The 14,409-nt window shown below is 62.2% G+C and overlaps 1 protein-coding gene across 1 annotated transcript; it reads right to left on the bottom strand.

Annotated features, from left to right (window-relative positions):
• Positions 1 to 382: 382 nt before the first annotated feature.
• Positions 383 to 14,185, bottom strand: RASAL3 (RAS protein activator like 3). The gene is made up of 18 exons (XM_088154912.1): positions 13,759 to 14,185; positions 11,576 to 11,682; positions 11,227 to 11,308; positions 10,782 to 10,885; positions 10,475 to 10,563; positions 10,119 to 10,242; positions 9,135 to 9,233; positions 7,848 to 8,384; positions 7,062 to 7,206; positions 6,398 to 6,542; positions 5,523 to 5,759; positions 4,802 to 5,003; positions 4,588 to 4,688; positions 3,816 to 4,161; positions 2,953 to 3,072; positions 1,711 to 1,880; positions 1,178 to 1,253; positions 383 to 554 (listed from the first exon to the last, which is right to left on the bottom strand). Exons 1-18 carry the CDS (start codon positions 14,183 to 14,185, stop codon positions 432 to 434), a joined length of 3,234 nt encoding a protein of 1,077 aa, XP_088011038.1. The 3' UTR covers positions 383 to 431.
• Positions 14,186 to 14,409: the final 224 nt, after the last annotated feature.

Raw genomic sequence — 14,409 nt, 5'->3', positions numbered from 1 at the left:
TCCCCGGGCACCTGTGGGACCCCAAAAAACCCAGCACCCCAAAATAAATCGGTCTTTTTTGTAAAATAAAACAAAAGAAACGAGGTGACATCTAAAAAAATGTCCCCAAATTCCCAAAACCCTCCCCCCAAAATGAGGCACCGGGGACACCGAGGGGACACCGAGGGGACACCGAGGGGACAGTGAGGGGACAGTGAGGGGACACTGATGGGACATCGAGGGAACATTGGGGATACTGAGGGGACATTGAGGGGACACCGAGGGATGTCCCAAAGTGTCCCCAAATCCTGGCACAACCCCGGAGCTCGGTGACAACACTGGTGACAGTGACATCGTGACACCGTTTATTCCTGCGGTGACACCTCGGTGACATCTCGGTGACACCGGTGTCACACGCTGGTGGCATTTGGTGGCATTTGGTGACACCGGTGTCACACGCTGGTGGCCTGGCCGTCGTCGCCGGCCTCGTCGCCGCCCCTTGGGGACACGGGGACAGCTCGGGGATGTCCCCGAGTCCTGCGCAGCTCCCGCTCCAAGCCCGAGAGGCGCCGCTCCTGCGGGGACAGGGACACGTGTGTCACCTCCTGTCACCTCCTGTGTCACCTCCTGTGTCACCTCCTGTGTCACCTCAGTGTCCCCAATGTCCCCTCAGTGCCACCCAGTGTCCCCCCTCTGTCCCCTCTGTTCCCAATCCCACCAATGTCCCCAAAGTCCTCAATGTCCCCTCTGTCCCCCCTGTCCCCAAAGTCCTCAATGTCCCCTCTGTCCCCAATGTCCCCTCAGTGTCCCCAATGTCCCTTCAGTGTCCTCCCTGTGTCCCCCCTCTGTCCCCAATCCCCCCAATGTCCCCAATGTCCCCAAAGTCCTCAATGTCCCCTCAGTGTCCCCTCCATGTCCCCTCAGTATCCCCAATGGCCCCCAATGTCCCCCAAAGTCCTCCATGTCCCCACTGTCCCCCAATGTCCCCAATGTCTCCCCAATGTCCCCTCAGTGTCCTCCCTGTGTCCCCAATGTCCCCCAAAGTCCTCAATGTCCCCTCTGTCCCCCCATCCCCAATCCCCCAATATCCCTTCTGTCCCCAATGTCCCCCCTGTCCCCCAAAGTTCCCATTGTCCCCAATGTCCCCCAATGTCCCCCCTGTCCCCCCAATGTCCCCAATGTCCCCTCCCAGTCTCACCAGTTCCCGGCCTTTCTCCTCACTGGTTTTCAGCCTCTCCAGGTCCTTCCTCCGCGTCCCCTCGGCCGCCGTCAGCCTGGGGGGAGGGGATGGGGATGGGACCCCAAAATGGGACCCTCGAACTGGGACCCCAAACTGGGACCCCAAACTGGGACCCCAAAATGGGACCCCAAAATGGGACCCCAAAATGGGACCCCCAAACTGGTTTAGGACACCTCTTCTTTTGCGTCCCCCTGTTTAGTGACACCCCAGGTGTGCTCCCCCCCAATTCCGATGCCCCCCAGCCCAAATTTTGGGGTCCCCCACCCCAAATTTCCATGTCCCCACCCCAGTTTCGGTGCCCCCCACCCCAAATTCGAGGCGCCCCCGAGCCCACCTGGCCGCCAGGTTGGCACCACCGTCTTTTTGTCCTCATCCCCCGTTTTGGATCCCCCGTGTTCAGTGACACCCCATATTTATCACACTTAATTTCGGGGTTCTTCCCCCAAATTTTGGGATTCTCCCCCAAATTCCGGGGTGCCCCCCGTGCCCACCTGGCCGCCAGGTTGGCGGCTCGGGCGTTGCCCTCGTCCAGCTGCCCCCGGAGCCGCTCCAGGCGCTCCCGGTGCTGCTCCTCTGCCCGCGCCGCCCGCGCCTCCGCCCGCTCCAGGCGCTCCCGCAGCTCCGCCAGCTCCTCCCGCAGCGCCTCCAGGAGCCTCCCGTGCTGGGGACACCGGGACGGGGTCACCGAGAGGTTGGGGACACCGGGATGGGGTCACCGAGAGGGTTTGGGACACCGGGATGGGGTCACCGGGGTGGTTCCGGGGGGTACCGGGGGTTGGGGACAGCGCCCGCTCCAGGCGCTCCCGCAGCTCCTCCGTGCTGGGGACACCGAAATTGGGACACCAGGGACTTGGGGACACCGAAATTGGGACACCGGGGACTTGGGGACACCGGGATGGCGTCACCGAGGGGTTTGGGACACCGGGATGGCATCACCGGAGAGGTACCGGGGGTTACCGGGGGCTGGGGACGCCGCCCGCTCCAGGCGCTCCCGCAGCTCCTCCGTGCTGGGGACACCGGGATGGGGTCACCGGGGGGTTGGGGACACCGGGATTGGGTCACTGGGGACTTGGGGACACCGGGATTGGGTCACCGAGAGGGTTGGGGACACGGGGATGGGGTCACCGAGAGGTTGGGGACACCGGGATGGGGTCACCGAGAGGGTTGGGGACACCGGGATGGCATCACCGGAGAGGTACCGGGGGGTACCGGGGGTTGGGGACAGCGCCCGCTCCAGGCGCTCCCTCAGCGCCTCCGTGTTGGGGACACCGGGATGGGGACACCGGGGACTTGGGGACACCGGGATGGCGTCACCGAGGGGGTGGGGACAATGGGGACGAGGTTACCGGGAGCTGTCACCCAGCCCCGGTTGTCTCTTCCAGGAGCCGCCCGTGTTGGGGACACCGAGGGGACACCGAGGGGACACCGGGAGACATCGGGGGACACCGAGAAGACACTGGGGGACACCAGGAGACACCGGGGGGTACCAGGGGGACACCGGGAGACATCAAGGGACACCGAGAGGACACTGGGGGACATCGGGGACATCGTGAGGACACCGGAGGACACCGAGAGATACCAGGGAGACACCGGGGGACACCGGGGGGTACCAGGAGGACACCGGGAGGACACCGACAGGACACTGGGGGACATCGTGAGGACACCGGGAGGACACCGAGGGGTACCAGGGGGACACCGGGGACTGTCCCCACCCCTCCTCGCCCCGGCGTTACCTTCTCGAGCGGCCTCAGCGCGTAGAGCTCGCCCGGGGCTACCGAGTCCTCGGCCAGGCGCTGCCACGGCACCGTGGATTTGCGGGGCAGCGACGCCGACGAGCGCAGCTTCCCCCGGGGCTGCGACATCGCGACAGCCGTTAATGTCACCCGGTACCCGGTAATGACATCGCGACAGCCGTTAATGTCACCCGGTACCCGGTAATGGCATCGCCACACCCGGTAATGTCCCGTTAATGGCATCGCCACACCCGGTAATGTCCCCTTATTGTCCCCTTATTGTCATTGGGGCACCCGTTAATGTCACCAGACCCCCATTAGTGTCACCATTAATGGTGTCAACATTAATTAGCCCCGTTAATTCCATCAGACCCCCCATTAATGTCACCACACCCCCATTAATGTCACCACAACCCGTTAATGCCACCAAACGTCCATTAATGCCACCATTAATTGTCACCATTAATTAGCCCCATCCCACATCCCACTTTAGTGTCACCATTAATAGTGTCAACATTAATTAGCCCCATTAATTCCACCAGACCCCTATTAATGTCATCACACCCCCGTTAATTAGCCCCATTAATGGTGTTACCATTAATTAGCCCCATTAATTCCACCAGACCCCCATTAATGGCACCACACCCCCATTAGTGTCACCATTAATTAGCCCCATTAATTCCACCAGATCCCTATTAATGTCACCACATCCCCATTAATTAGCCCCATTAATGCCACCACACCCCCATTAGTGTCACCATTAATTAGCCCCATTAATTCCACCACACCCCTCGAACCCCCCCACCCCATTACGGCCACCAGTGGCCACCACTGTCCCCACCCCAGTGGCCACCAGCACTCACCGCGCCACCGGCGGGCACGGGTGACGTCCCCGTGTCACCCTGGGGTGTCCCCTGGGCCGAGGGCGTGGCCGTGGCGGGTTTGGGGGGACACCGGGGGGCTTTGCCCTGTGCCGGGACGCTCTGGGTGCGCTGGACATGGCGGCGGTGCCGGCTCGGTACCGGCACCGGCACCGGGATTGGGGACAGTTCTGTCCCTGTCCCTGTCCCCGTCCCTGTCCCCGTCCCCGTCCCCTCCTCGTGGCCACGCACGCGCCGGACGCTGGTCAGGGATTGGCTCTTGATGAGGGGGCTGTGCTTGCCCAGGTCTCGTGGGGGGACAAAGCCAGGCTTGGGGGGCTCCGAGGGGCTGTGGGGACAAGGGACGAGGGGACAAGGGGACAAGGGGACAGAATGACAAGGGACAAGGGAATCCTTGTTGTCACCCATTGTCCTCAGATGCCCCCTGGTGTCCCCAAATGTCCCCCCCCAGGTCTGAAGTGTCCCCATTGTCCCCAGGTGTCCCGTCTAAGTCCCAGGTGTCCCCTTTAGTCCCAGATGTCCCCATTGTCCCCATGTGTCCCCATTGTCCCCACTGTCCCCATTGCCCCCATTGTCCCATTGCCCCATTGTCCCCATTGTCCCCATTGTCCCCATTGCCCCCATTGTCCCCATTGTCCCCATTGCCCCCATTGTCCCAGATGTCCCCATGTGTCCCCATTGTCCCCATTGTCCCCATTGCCCCATTGCCCCATTGCCCCCATTGTCCCCACTGTCCCCAGCTGTCCCTCGGTACCTCCTGGTGGCCGAGCTGAGGCTGACGGACACGGGGACGGGCGTCCCCTCCCTGATGGCCCTGAGGATGGTGGGCAACGGCTCCAGCTCCTCCTGGGTCACCTGCCACGACACCACGGGGACGTTACAGGGACAAGGACGAGGTGGCCCGGTGGCCACGGCCGGAGAAGGAAGTGGCCAGCTCGGCTTTGGGGACAGAGGGGTGGTGGTGGCACCTGGTCCAGGCTGGAGAAGATGTCACAGAGCAGCAGGTGGAGCGTGGCGAGCTCCAGGGCCAGGTCCACGTAGCCATCGTAGGTGGCCATGTGGGCGCTGGCCTCCGGCGTGGCCACGGCCTGCAGGAACTCGGTCATGGTGGCCCAGTTTCGCTCCAGGAAGTCGTTCATGAAGGTCATGTAGGGCTCCTTCTCGCCAAACCTGGGCTCAGGGGTCATGGCCATGGTCAAGAGGTCACCAGGATAGTCAAGGGGTCATGGCCATGGTCAAGGGGTCATTGGGATGGTCAAGGGGTCATTGTCACGGTCAAGGGGTCATTGGGATGGTCAAGGGGTCATTGTCATGGTCAAGGGGCATTGGGATGGTCGAGGGGTCACTGTCATTGTCATGGTCTCAGGCCACTTTCAGGGGCGTGGACCATCCAACCCAACAGTGCCATGGCCTGTTGGGGACAACCCAAACCTGGGGACAACCCAAACCTGGGGATAACCCAAAACTGGGGACAACCCAAAACTGGGGACAACCCAAATGTGGGGACAACCCAAATGTGGGGACAACCCAAACTTGGAGACAACCCAAAACTGGAGAGAACCCAAAACTGGAGACATCCCAAAACTGGGGACAACCCAAAATTGGGGACAACCCAAAATTGGGGACAACCCAAACACCCCACGACTCTCCACCGCCCCACATCCCCACCCCAGCCCCGTGGCCACCTACGTGGTGAAGTTGGCCAAATTCTGGATGACTTTGGCCACCAAGGTGAGGGTGCGGGCGGTGGCCTCGGCCGGGTACTCCTGGACGAGGCCGAAGAGGCTTGGGGACATGATGGCCGGGCACAGGAAGCGCAGGAAGAGCGAGGCCGACACCAAGCGTTGCCCGATGGCCGCCTTGCCCCGCGCCGCGCACTCGCGGCCCCACGCCGCGAACACCTCGCCCAGCTCCGCCGGGAACGACCTGGCCAACGACACCGTGCTGGGGGAGCGGGGACGCGGCGGTGACACCGCGGGGGTGACACCGCGGGGGTGACACCACGGGGGTGACACCGCGGGGGTGACGGCGGCACCGCGGTTGGGGTTTGGTGGTGATTCTGTCACCAGATTTGGTCTTGGTGTTCATCCCCATCCCTGTCCCCCATTCCTGTCCCCAAATTGAGTCCATCCTGATGTCCATCCTCATTCCTGTCCCCAAATTTGTCCCCAAGTCCTTCTTGATGTCCAGCCCCGTATCCCTGTCCCGCATTCCTGTCCCCAAACTTGTCCTTGGGTCCATCCTGGTGTCCATCCCCATCCTTGTCCCCAAACTTGTCCCCAAATTTGTCCTTGGTGTCCATCCTGGTGTCCATCCCTGTCCCCAGATTTGTCCCCAAACTTGTCCCCGGGCTCATCCTGGTGTCCATCCCCGTCCCTGTCCCCCATTCCTGTCCCCAAATTTGTCCCCAGCTCCATCCTGGCGCCCACCCCAGGCCGGTGACCGTCCCCAACCCCACCCCTGGTGCCACCCCTGTGTCCAGGCTTCTCCCAGCTCCTCCCGTCCCCGGTGCCACCCCGGTGCCACCCCGGTGCCACCCCGGTGTCCCCTGCTCTGTCCCTCACTCGGAGCCGTCGGTGATGCGCCGCAGCGTCTCCTCGCACACCTGGCGCAGGTGCTGCCGGTGCTCGGAAAGTTCCAGAGCCGAGCAGCGACCGGGATCCACCTCGGAGCTCTGCTCGGAGCTGCAGAGCTGGGCCACCACCTCCCCTGGGGACAGGGGACAGAGGGGTCACCACCATGTCCCATGGGGACAGAGGGGTCACCACCACCTCCCCTGGGGACAGGGGACAGGGGACAGAGGTGTCACCCCCATCTCCCATGGGGACAGAGGTGTCACCCCCACCTCCCATGGGGACAGAGGGGTCACCCCCATCTCCCATGGGGACAGGGGACAGAGGTGTCACCACGTCCACATGGGTGGTCAGGGGTGTCCCACAACCCATGAGGGGACCAAGAGGCCACCACCACATCCCCTGGGGACAGGGGACAGCCCGTGAGGGGACAGAGAGGTGACAAGGACAGGGATGGCCCAGAGGAACCCACATCAGGTCCCCATGGGTGGTCAGGGGTGTCCCACAACCCACGAGGGGACAGAGAGGTGACAAGGACAAGGAACCCACACCACGTCCCCATGGATGGTCAGGAGCGTCCCCCCCCCCCCGCTGCCACCCCCGGTCCCCGCCCCCTGCCACCCCCCGCGATGTCCCCAATGTCCCCTCCCCGTACCCAGCGTGTCCTGCAGGTACTTGGCCCCCACCAGCTTCATGTACTCGTCGATGGCCTTGGTGGCCAAGGTGTTCTCGCGGAAGATCAGCGCCTCGCGCTCGTCAAAGCGGTCGAGCTCGGCCACGCCCAGGTCGATCAGGAACGACTGCGGGGACAGCGGCAGGGTTTGGTGGCACTCGTGACATCAAAGGGCTCGGTGGCACCCGCGATGCCCAAATGATCGGGTCAGCACCGTGGGGGCTCCCGGAGCGCTCCGGAGTCGTCTACGGTGCTGTCTCAACTCATCCATGTCAACACAACTCAACACAACTCAACCGAACCCAACACATCCAACTCAACACAACCCAACACAACTCAACCCAACTCAACCCAACCTAACCCAACACAACCCAACACATCCAACTCAACACAACCCTACACAACACAACTCAACCCAACTCAACCAAACCCAACACATCCAACCCAACCCAACCCAACCCAACCTAACCTAACCCAATGCAACTCATCCAACCCAACCTAATGCAACTCACCCAACCAAATCCAACCCATCCCAACCTAACCCAACTCAACCCAACCCAACCTAACCCAACCCAACCTAACCCAACCCAACTCAACCCAACTCAACCCAACCTAACCCAACCCAACTCATCCAACCCATCTGAACTGAACCCAACACATCCATCTCAACCCAACTCAACCCAACCCAACATATCCAACCCAACTCATCCCAACTCATCCCAACCCAACTCAACTCATCCCAACCCAACCCATCCAACCGCGCCCTACCTTGGCCTTGCCGGTGCTCTGCAGCACGCGCACCAAAGCTCCGGCCAGCTCCTCCTTGTGCCGCACGGCGATGGCCGGCTCCAGGCGGCCGCACAGCTCCCGGTAGTGGAAGGTGATGAACTCTGCCAACTCCTTGTACCGCACGATGGGCAACACCCGAACCTCGCGGTACCGCCCGCGCAGCCGAACCGCCGGCGCCCGCTCGCCGCCGCCGGCGCCGCTCAGAGGGTACCAACGCTCCAGGGGCTGCCGAGACGCCGCCAGCTCGGCCAACGGGATGGTGACGGTGGCCACCGGCTGCCCGGGGTGGTCGTCGCGGCACAGGGCGACGGTGAGGGCGTGCGCCGGGGGGAGCGCGGCCAACTGGAAGAGTTCTCCCCAGAAGAGTTGGCCGTCGGCGCCGGACGGTTTGGCCGTGGTGCGGGCGAAGATGGCGCCGTCCAGCTGGAGGTGGCAGCGGAGGCGGCGGCGAGGGGGGAGGTCCCGACCCTCGTAGACCCAAAGGGTCAGAGCCAGCTCCAGGCGCTCGCAGTTGTCCTGGTGAGGTTGGGGACAATGGGGACAATGGGGGCAATGGGGGCAGTGGGGACAGTGGGGACAGTGGGGACATTGGGAATAATGGGGACAAAGAGGATAAAGGGGACAATGGGGATAGTGGGGACAAAGGGGACAATGGGGGCAATGGGGGCAATGGGAATAATGGGGACATGGGGACAATGGGGATGAAGGGACAAGGGGGACAATGGGGACAGTGGGGACAATGGGGACAATGGGGACAATGGGAATAATGGGGACATGGGGACTTGGGGACAATGGGGATGAAGGGACAATGGGGACATGGGGAAAATGGGAATAATGGGGAAAATGGGGTCAAGGGGGACAGTGGGGACAAAGGGGACAATGTGGACATGGGGACAATGTGGGCAAAGGGGACAATGGGGATATGGGGATAATGGGAATAAAGGGGACAATGGGAACAAAGTGACAAGGAGACAAAAGGGACAAAGGGTACAAGGGGGACAAAGGGTACAAGGGGGACAAGGGAGATGTGGGTGGGGGCCATGGGGACAAGAGGACACCTCGGGGACACCTCAGGGACACCTCAGGGACACCTCGGGGACAAGAACGGCCACAGGGCCAGGAAGGGACACGGGGGTGGGGGGGGACACTGAGGATGCTCCGTGCCTCAGTTTCCCCAAGGACAGCAGGTGCTGGGGGTGGCAGGATGTCCCCAAGGTGTCCCCAAGGTGTCCCCAAGGTGTCCCCAAGGTGTCCCCAGGGTCCCACCTTGTTGGGCTGCGCTGTCCGGCGCAGCTCCTCGATCCAGCGGTCGCGCTCGGCCAGGGAGGAGCAGCCGAAGGAGCGGCTGCCCTGGGGGGTGATCACCTGAGGGGACACCGGGGGACACTGAGGGGACACCGGGGGACACTGAGGGGACACCGGGGGACACCGAGGGGACACTGAGGGGACAGTGAGGGGACAGCGAGGGGACAGCGAGGGGGTCTGGGTGCCCTTTTTGGGCTCTGGGTGCCCCTTTAGGGTTCCTGGGGTGCTCTAGGGGCTTCTTCAGGATGATCTGGGTGCCCTTTTTGGGGTCCCTGGGTGCCCCTTTGGGGTCCCTGGGTGCCCCTTTAGGGTTCCTGGGGTGCTCTAGGGGCTTCTTCAGGATGATCTGGGTGCCATTTTATGGGGTCTGGGTGCCATTTTTAGGGTCTGGGTGCCCCTTTGGGGTTCCTGGTGTGCTCTGGGTGCCCCTTTAGGATGATCTGGGTGCCATTTTTGGGGTCTGGGTGCCCTTTTTGGGGTCCCTGGGTGCCCCTTTGGGGTCCCTGGGTGCTCTGGGTGCTGCTCCAGGATGATCTGGGTGCCCTTTTATGGGGTCTGGGGTGCCATTTTTAGGGTCTGGGTGCCCCTTTAGGGTTCCTGGGTGCCCTTTCAGGGTTCCTAGGGTGCTCTGGGTGCCCCTCCAGGATGATCTGGGTGCCTTTTTTTGGGTTCTTGGTGCTATTTTTGGGCTCTGGGTGTCCCTTTGGGTTCCCTGGGTGCCCTTTTGGGTTCCCTGGGTTCCCCTTTGGGGTTTCTGGGGTGCTATTTTTGGGGTCTGGGTGCCCCTTTGGGATACCTGGATTCCCTTTTAGGGTTCCTGGGTTCCCTTTTAGGGTTCCTGGGGTGCTCTGGGTGCCCCTCCAGGATGATCTGGGTGCCATTTTTGGGGTTTGGGTGTCATTTTTGGGGTCCCTGGGTGCCCCCCAAGCCCCCCCAGCCCCATACCTGGAAGCAGAACCTTTCCCCCACCACGCTGCCGTGCACGGGCCGCACGGTGACATTGTCACCTGTCAGGTCCAGTTCGGGTGGTGGCACCAGGGACTCGTGGGAACCGCTGCGACTGGGGACCCTGAGGGGACAGGAGCCCGAAAATGGGGACAGGAGCCCGAAAATGGGGACAGGAGCCCGAAAATGGGGACAGGACCCAAAAAATGGGGACAGGAGCCCGAAAATGGGGACAGGAATGTCACCAGGACCCCAGAAATGGGGACAGGAGCCCTAAAATGGGGACAGCAGTGTCACCAGGACCCCCAGTGGGGACAGCAGTGTCACTGCCACCCCTCCCCCCGGTTGTCCCCTACCTGTCACCCTCGGGGGCCGCCACCGTTGCGTCACTTTTGGTGCCACCTCGACTTTTCCTGTCCCGGAGGAGCCTCTTCCACAGCAACCCCTGGGGACAGGGACAGGGACATTGGGGACAGGGGACACAGGTGTGACAGGTGACACACAGGTGACACACAGGTGACACACAGGTGACACACAGGTGTGACAGTGACACACAGGTGACACAGGTGACACACAGGTGTGACAGGTGACACACAGGTGACACACAGGTGACACAGGTGACACACAGGTGACACACAGGTGACACGGACGGGGCTGTCCCACCTTGACGTTGCTGCACTGGGGGCTCGGCGCTGTCTCCATTTCGGGGCTCCTCGTGACCCCCCTGGTCTGGGGGAGGGGTCGGCGCTCCCAGTTCATCCCAGTAACTCCCAGTACATCCCAGTTCCCTCCCAGTTCCCTCCCAGTCCATCCCAGTTCCCTCCCAGTACGTCCTCAAATACCTCCCAGTCCCTCCCAGTCCCATCCCAGTTCCATCCCAGTTCCCTCCCAGCCCATCCCAGTCCCCCCCAGTCCATCCCAGTCCCCTTCCAGTCCATCCCAGTCCCTCCCAGTATTCCCCAAATACCTCCCATTACCCTCCCAGTATCTCCCAGTACCCCCCCAGTACCCACCCCAGTACCCCCCAGTATCCCCTAAATACCTCCCAGTACATCCCAGTCCCCTCCCAGTCCGCCACCCCCCCGTGTGTCACCCCCCGTGTCCTCACCCGGGTCCCTCCTGCCCCCCTGGCACGGGTTGGTGGCCTCGGAGGTGGCACTGCCAGCACGGGCCCTGCTGGGCCACGGGCCCTGGGGACAGCGAGGGGACACCAGGGGACAATGAGGGGACAGCGAGGGGACAATGAGGGGACAGCGAGGGGACAGCGAGGGGACAGCGAGGGGACAGCGAGGGGACACCAGGGGACAATGAGGGGACAGCGAGGGGACAGCGAGGGGACAATGAGGGGACAGCGAGGGGACAGCGAGGGGACAGCGAGGGGACAGCGAGGGGACACCAGGGGACATCAGGAGGTGCCACCCCGCCCCCTTGGGGACAGTGCCGATGTCCCCGCTCACCTCCTCGTCCCTGCCCAGCGGCACCAGGTGCCCGTCCAGCAGCGAGAACAGCGACACGTCCCACACGGTGACATCGGGTGGCACCGCGGGGGGCCCCGAGGGTGGCACTGAGGGGACACGGCAAGGGGTGGGTGGCCACGGTGTCGCTGTCACCCACAGCGGGGTGGCCGTGACACCAGGGGTGACAGGAAAGGGGAGGGGTGACAATGGAGGTGACACCGGGGGACAGGTGACAATGGAGGTGCCACCATGGGTGAAGTGACACCAAGGGACAGGTGACAATGGAGGTGACACCATGACTGTGGTGACACCGGGGGACAGGTGACAATGGAGGTGCCACCAGGGACAGGTGACAATGGAGGTGACACCATGAGGGAGGTGACACCGAGGGACAGGTGACAATGGAGATGCCACCGAGGGACAGGTGACAATGGAGATGCCACCATGAGGGAGGTGACACCAAGGGACAGGTGACAATGGAGATGCCACCGAGGGACAGGTGACAATGGAGATGCCACCATGAGGGAGGTGACACCAAGGGACAGGTGACAATGGAGGTGACACCAGGGGACAGGTGACAACGGAGGTGACACCAGGGGACAGGTGACAACGGAGGTGACACCCTGAGTGTGGTGACACCAAGGGACAGGTGACAAGGAAGGTGCCACCAGGGACAGGTGACCATGAAGGTGCCACCAGGTTTGAGGTGACAAAAAGGGACAGGTGACAATGGAGGTGACACCAGGTGACTGTGGTGACACCGAGGGACAGGTGACAATGGAAGTGCCACCAGGGACAGGTGACAGTGGAGGTGACACCAAGGGACAGGTGGCAATGGAGGTGCCACCAGGTTTGAGGTGACACCAGGGGACAGGTGACAATGGAGGTGACACCGAGGGGCAGGTGACCATGAAGGTGCCACCAGGTTTGAGGTGACAAAAAGGGACAGGTGACAATGGAGGTGCCACCATGAGGGAGGTGACACCAAGGGACAGGTGACAATGGAGGTGACACCAGGGACAGGTGGCAATGTCGCGGCAGGTGACAGTGACACGCCAGGCGTGGGGACAAGTCCGTGGGTGGCCCCGAGCCGGTTTGGCCGGGACAGGGAGGGGACAGGGAGGGGACATTGGGGGGGGGGGGGATGTGCCAGGTCAGCACCGCCCACCCCCCAAAATTTGTCACCTCCCATCATCATCATCATCATCATCATCATCATCATCACCCCAAAATTCAAAAATTCTCCAAACCAAAATCACCCCAAAATTTGTCACCCCCCTCCACCCCAAAATTCCCCCGCCCACCCTAAAATCCATCACCCCCCACACCCCCAAATCCATCAATTCCACCCCAAAATCCCCCAAAATTCATCCCCCACACCCCAAAATCGCCCAAAATCCACCCCCCATACCCCAAAATCCACTCCCCCACCCCATGACCACCCCAAAATTCACCATCCCACACCCCCAAATACCCCAAAATCCAATTCCACCCATAATCACCCCAAAATCCACCCCCACACCCCAAATCCCCCAAAATTCACCACCCCACACCCCAAAATTCACCCCCACACCCCAAAATCCCCCAAAATCCACCAACCCACACCCCAAAACCCCCAAATCCCCCCAAATCCATCACCCCACACCCCAAGATTCACCACCCCACACCCCAAATCCCCCAAAATCCACCCCCACACCCCAAATCCCCCAAAATTCACCACCCCACACCCCAAAATCCACCTCCACACCCCACAACCCCCCCAAAATTCACGATCCCACACCCCCAAATCCCCCCAGATCCCCCCAAATCCCCCAAAATCCACCACCCCACACCCCAAAATTCACCCCCACACCCCAAAATCCCCCAAAATTCATCACCCCACACCCCAAAACCCCCAAATCCCCCAAAATTCACCATCCCACACCCCAAAATCCACCCCCACACCCCACAACCCCCCCAAAATTCACGATCCCACACCCCCAAATCCCCCCAGATCCCCCCAAATCCATCACCCCACACCTCAAAATACCCCAAATCCCCCCAAAATCCACCACCCCACACCCCAAAACCCCCAAATACCCCAAAATCCATCACCCCACACCCCAAAATCCACCCCTACACCCCAAAATCCCCCCAAATCCACCCCCCACAACAACCACCCCCCCCCCCCCAAATCCCCTCACCTGTCCCCTCGTGTCCCCCCAGCTCCGCCCTGGCCCCGCTGTCACCGTGTCCCCTCCTCCAGCGCAGGTACCGCTGCAGGGGTGGCCTCGTCCCCTCGTGTCCCCTCGTGTCCCCGCGTGTCCCCTCGTGTCCCTTCGTGTCCCCAGCACCCTTGGGTGCCTTGGAAGGGGCGGAAAACGCCCTCTGGAACAGCGACCGCCTCGCGCTGGCCTTGGGGACATTCCTGTCGCCACCTCTGTCGCCACCTCTGTCGCCCTCGGTGTCGGGGTGGCTGTACGAGCGTTTCCAGCCCTGCAGCCTCGCCCAGCGCCGGCTCCCAGGGGACCCCCCGGTTTTTTCGGGGTCCCCCTGCGTTGGGGTGCGCCATTTGTAGGTTTTCAATAGGGCCGGGGGGTCGGGGGTGGCCGGGGGGGTTTCTGATTCCATCTGTAAGGGAGGAGGGGGATGGGGGAGTGAGATTTTGGGGGGTTTTGGGGTGGGGGGAGTTGAATTTGGGGGGTCCAGGGATGGATTTGGGGTCGGTGGGATGGGGGGAGTGAGATTTTGGGGGGGTCCAGGGGGTGGGTTTGGGGATTTTGGGGTGGGGGGAGTTGAGTTTGGGGGGTCCAGGGATGGATTTGGGGTCGGTGGGATGGGGGGAGTGAGATTTT

Source organism: Sturnus vulgaris, chromosome 33 (genome assembly GCF_052056855.1).
Source record: "Sturnus vulgaris isolate bStuVul1 chromosome 33, bStuVul1.hap1, whole genome shotgun sequence".
Classification (NCBI taxonomy): domain Eukaryota; kingdom Metazoa; phylum Chordata; class Aves; order Passeriformes; family Sturnidae; genus Sturnus; species Sturnus vulgaris.
Note: the sequence above shows the minus strand (reverse complement) of the source record. Positions and strands in the feature narration are given on the sequence as shown.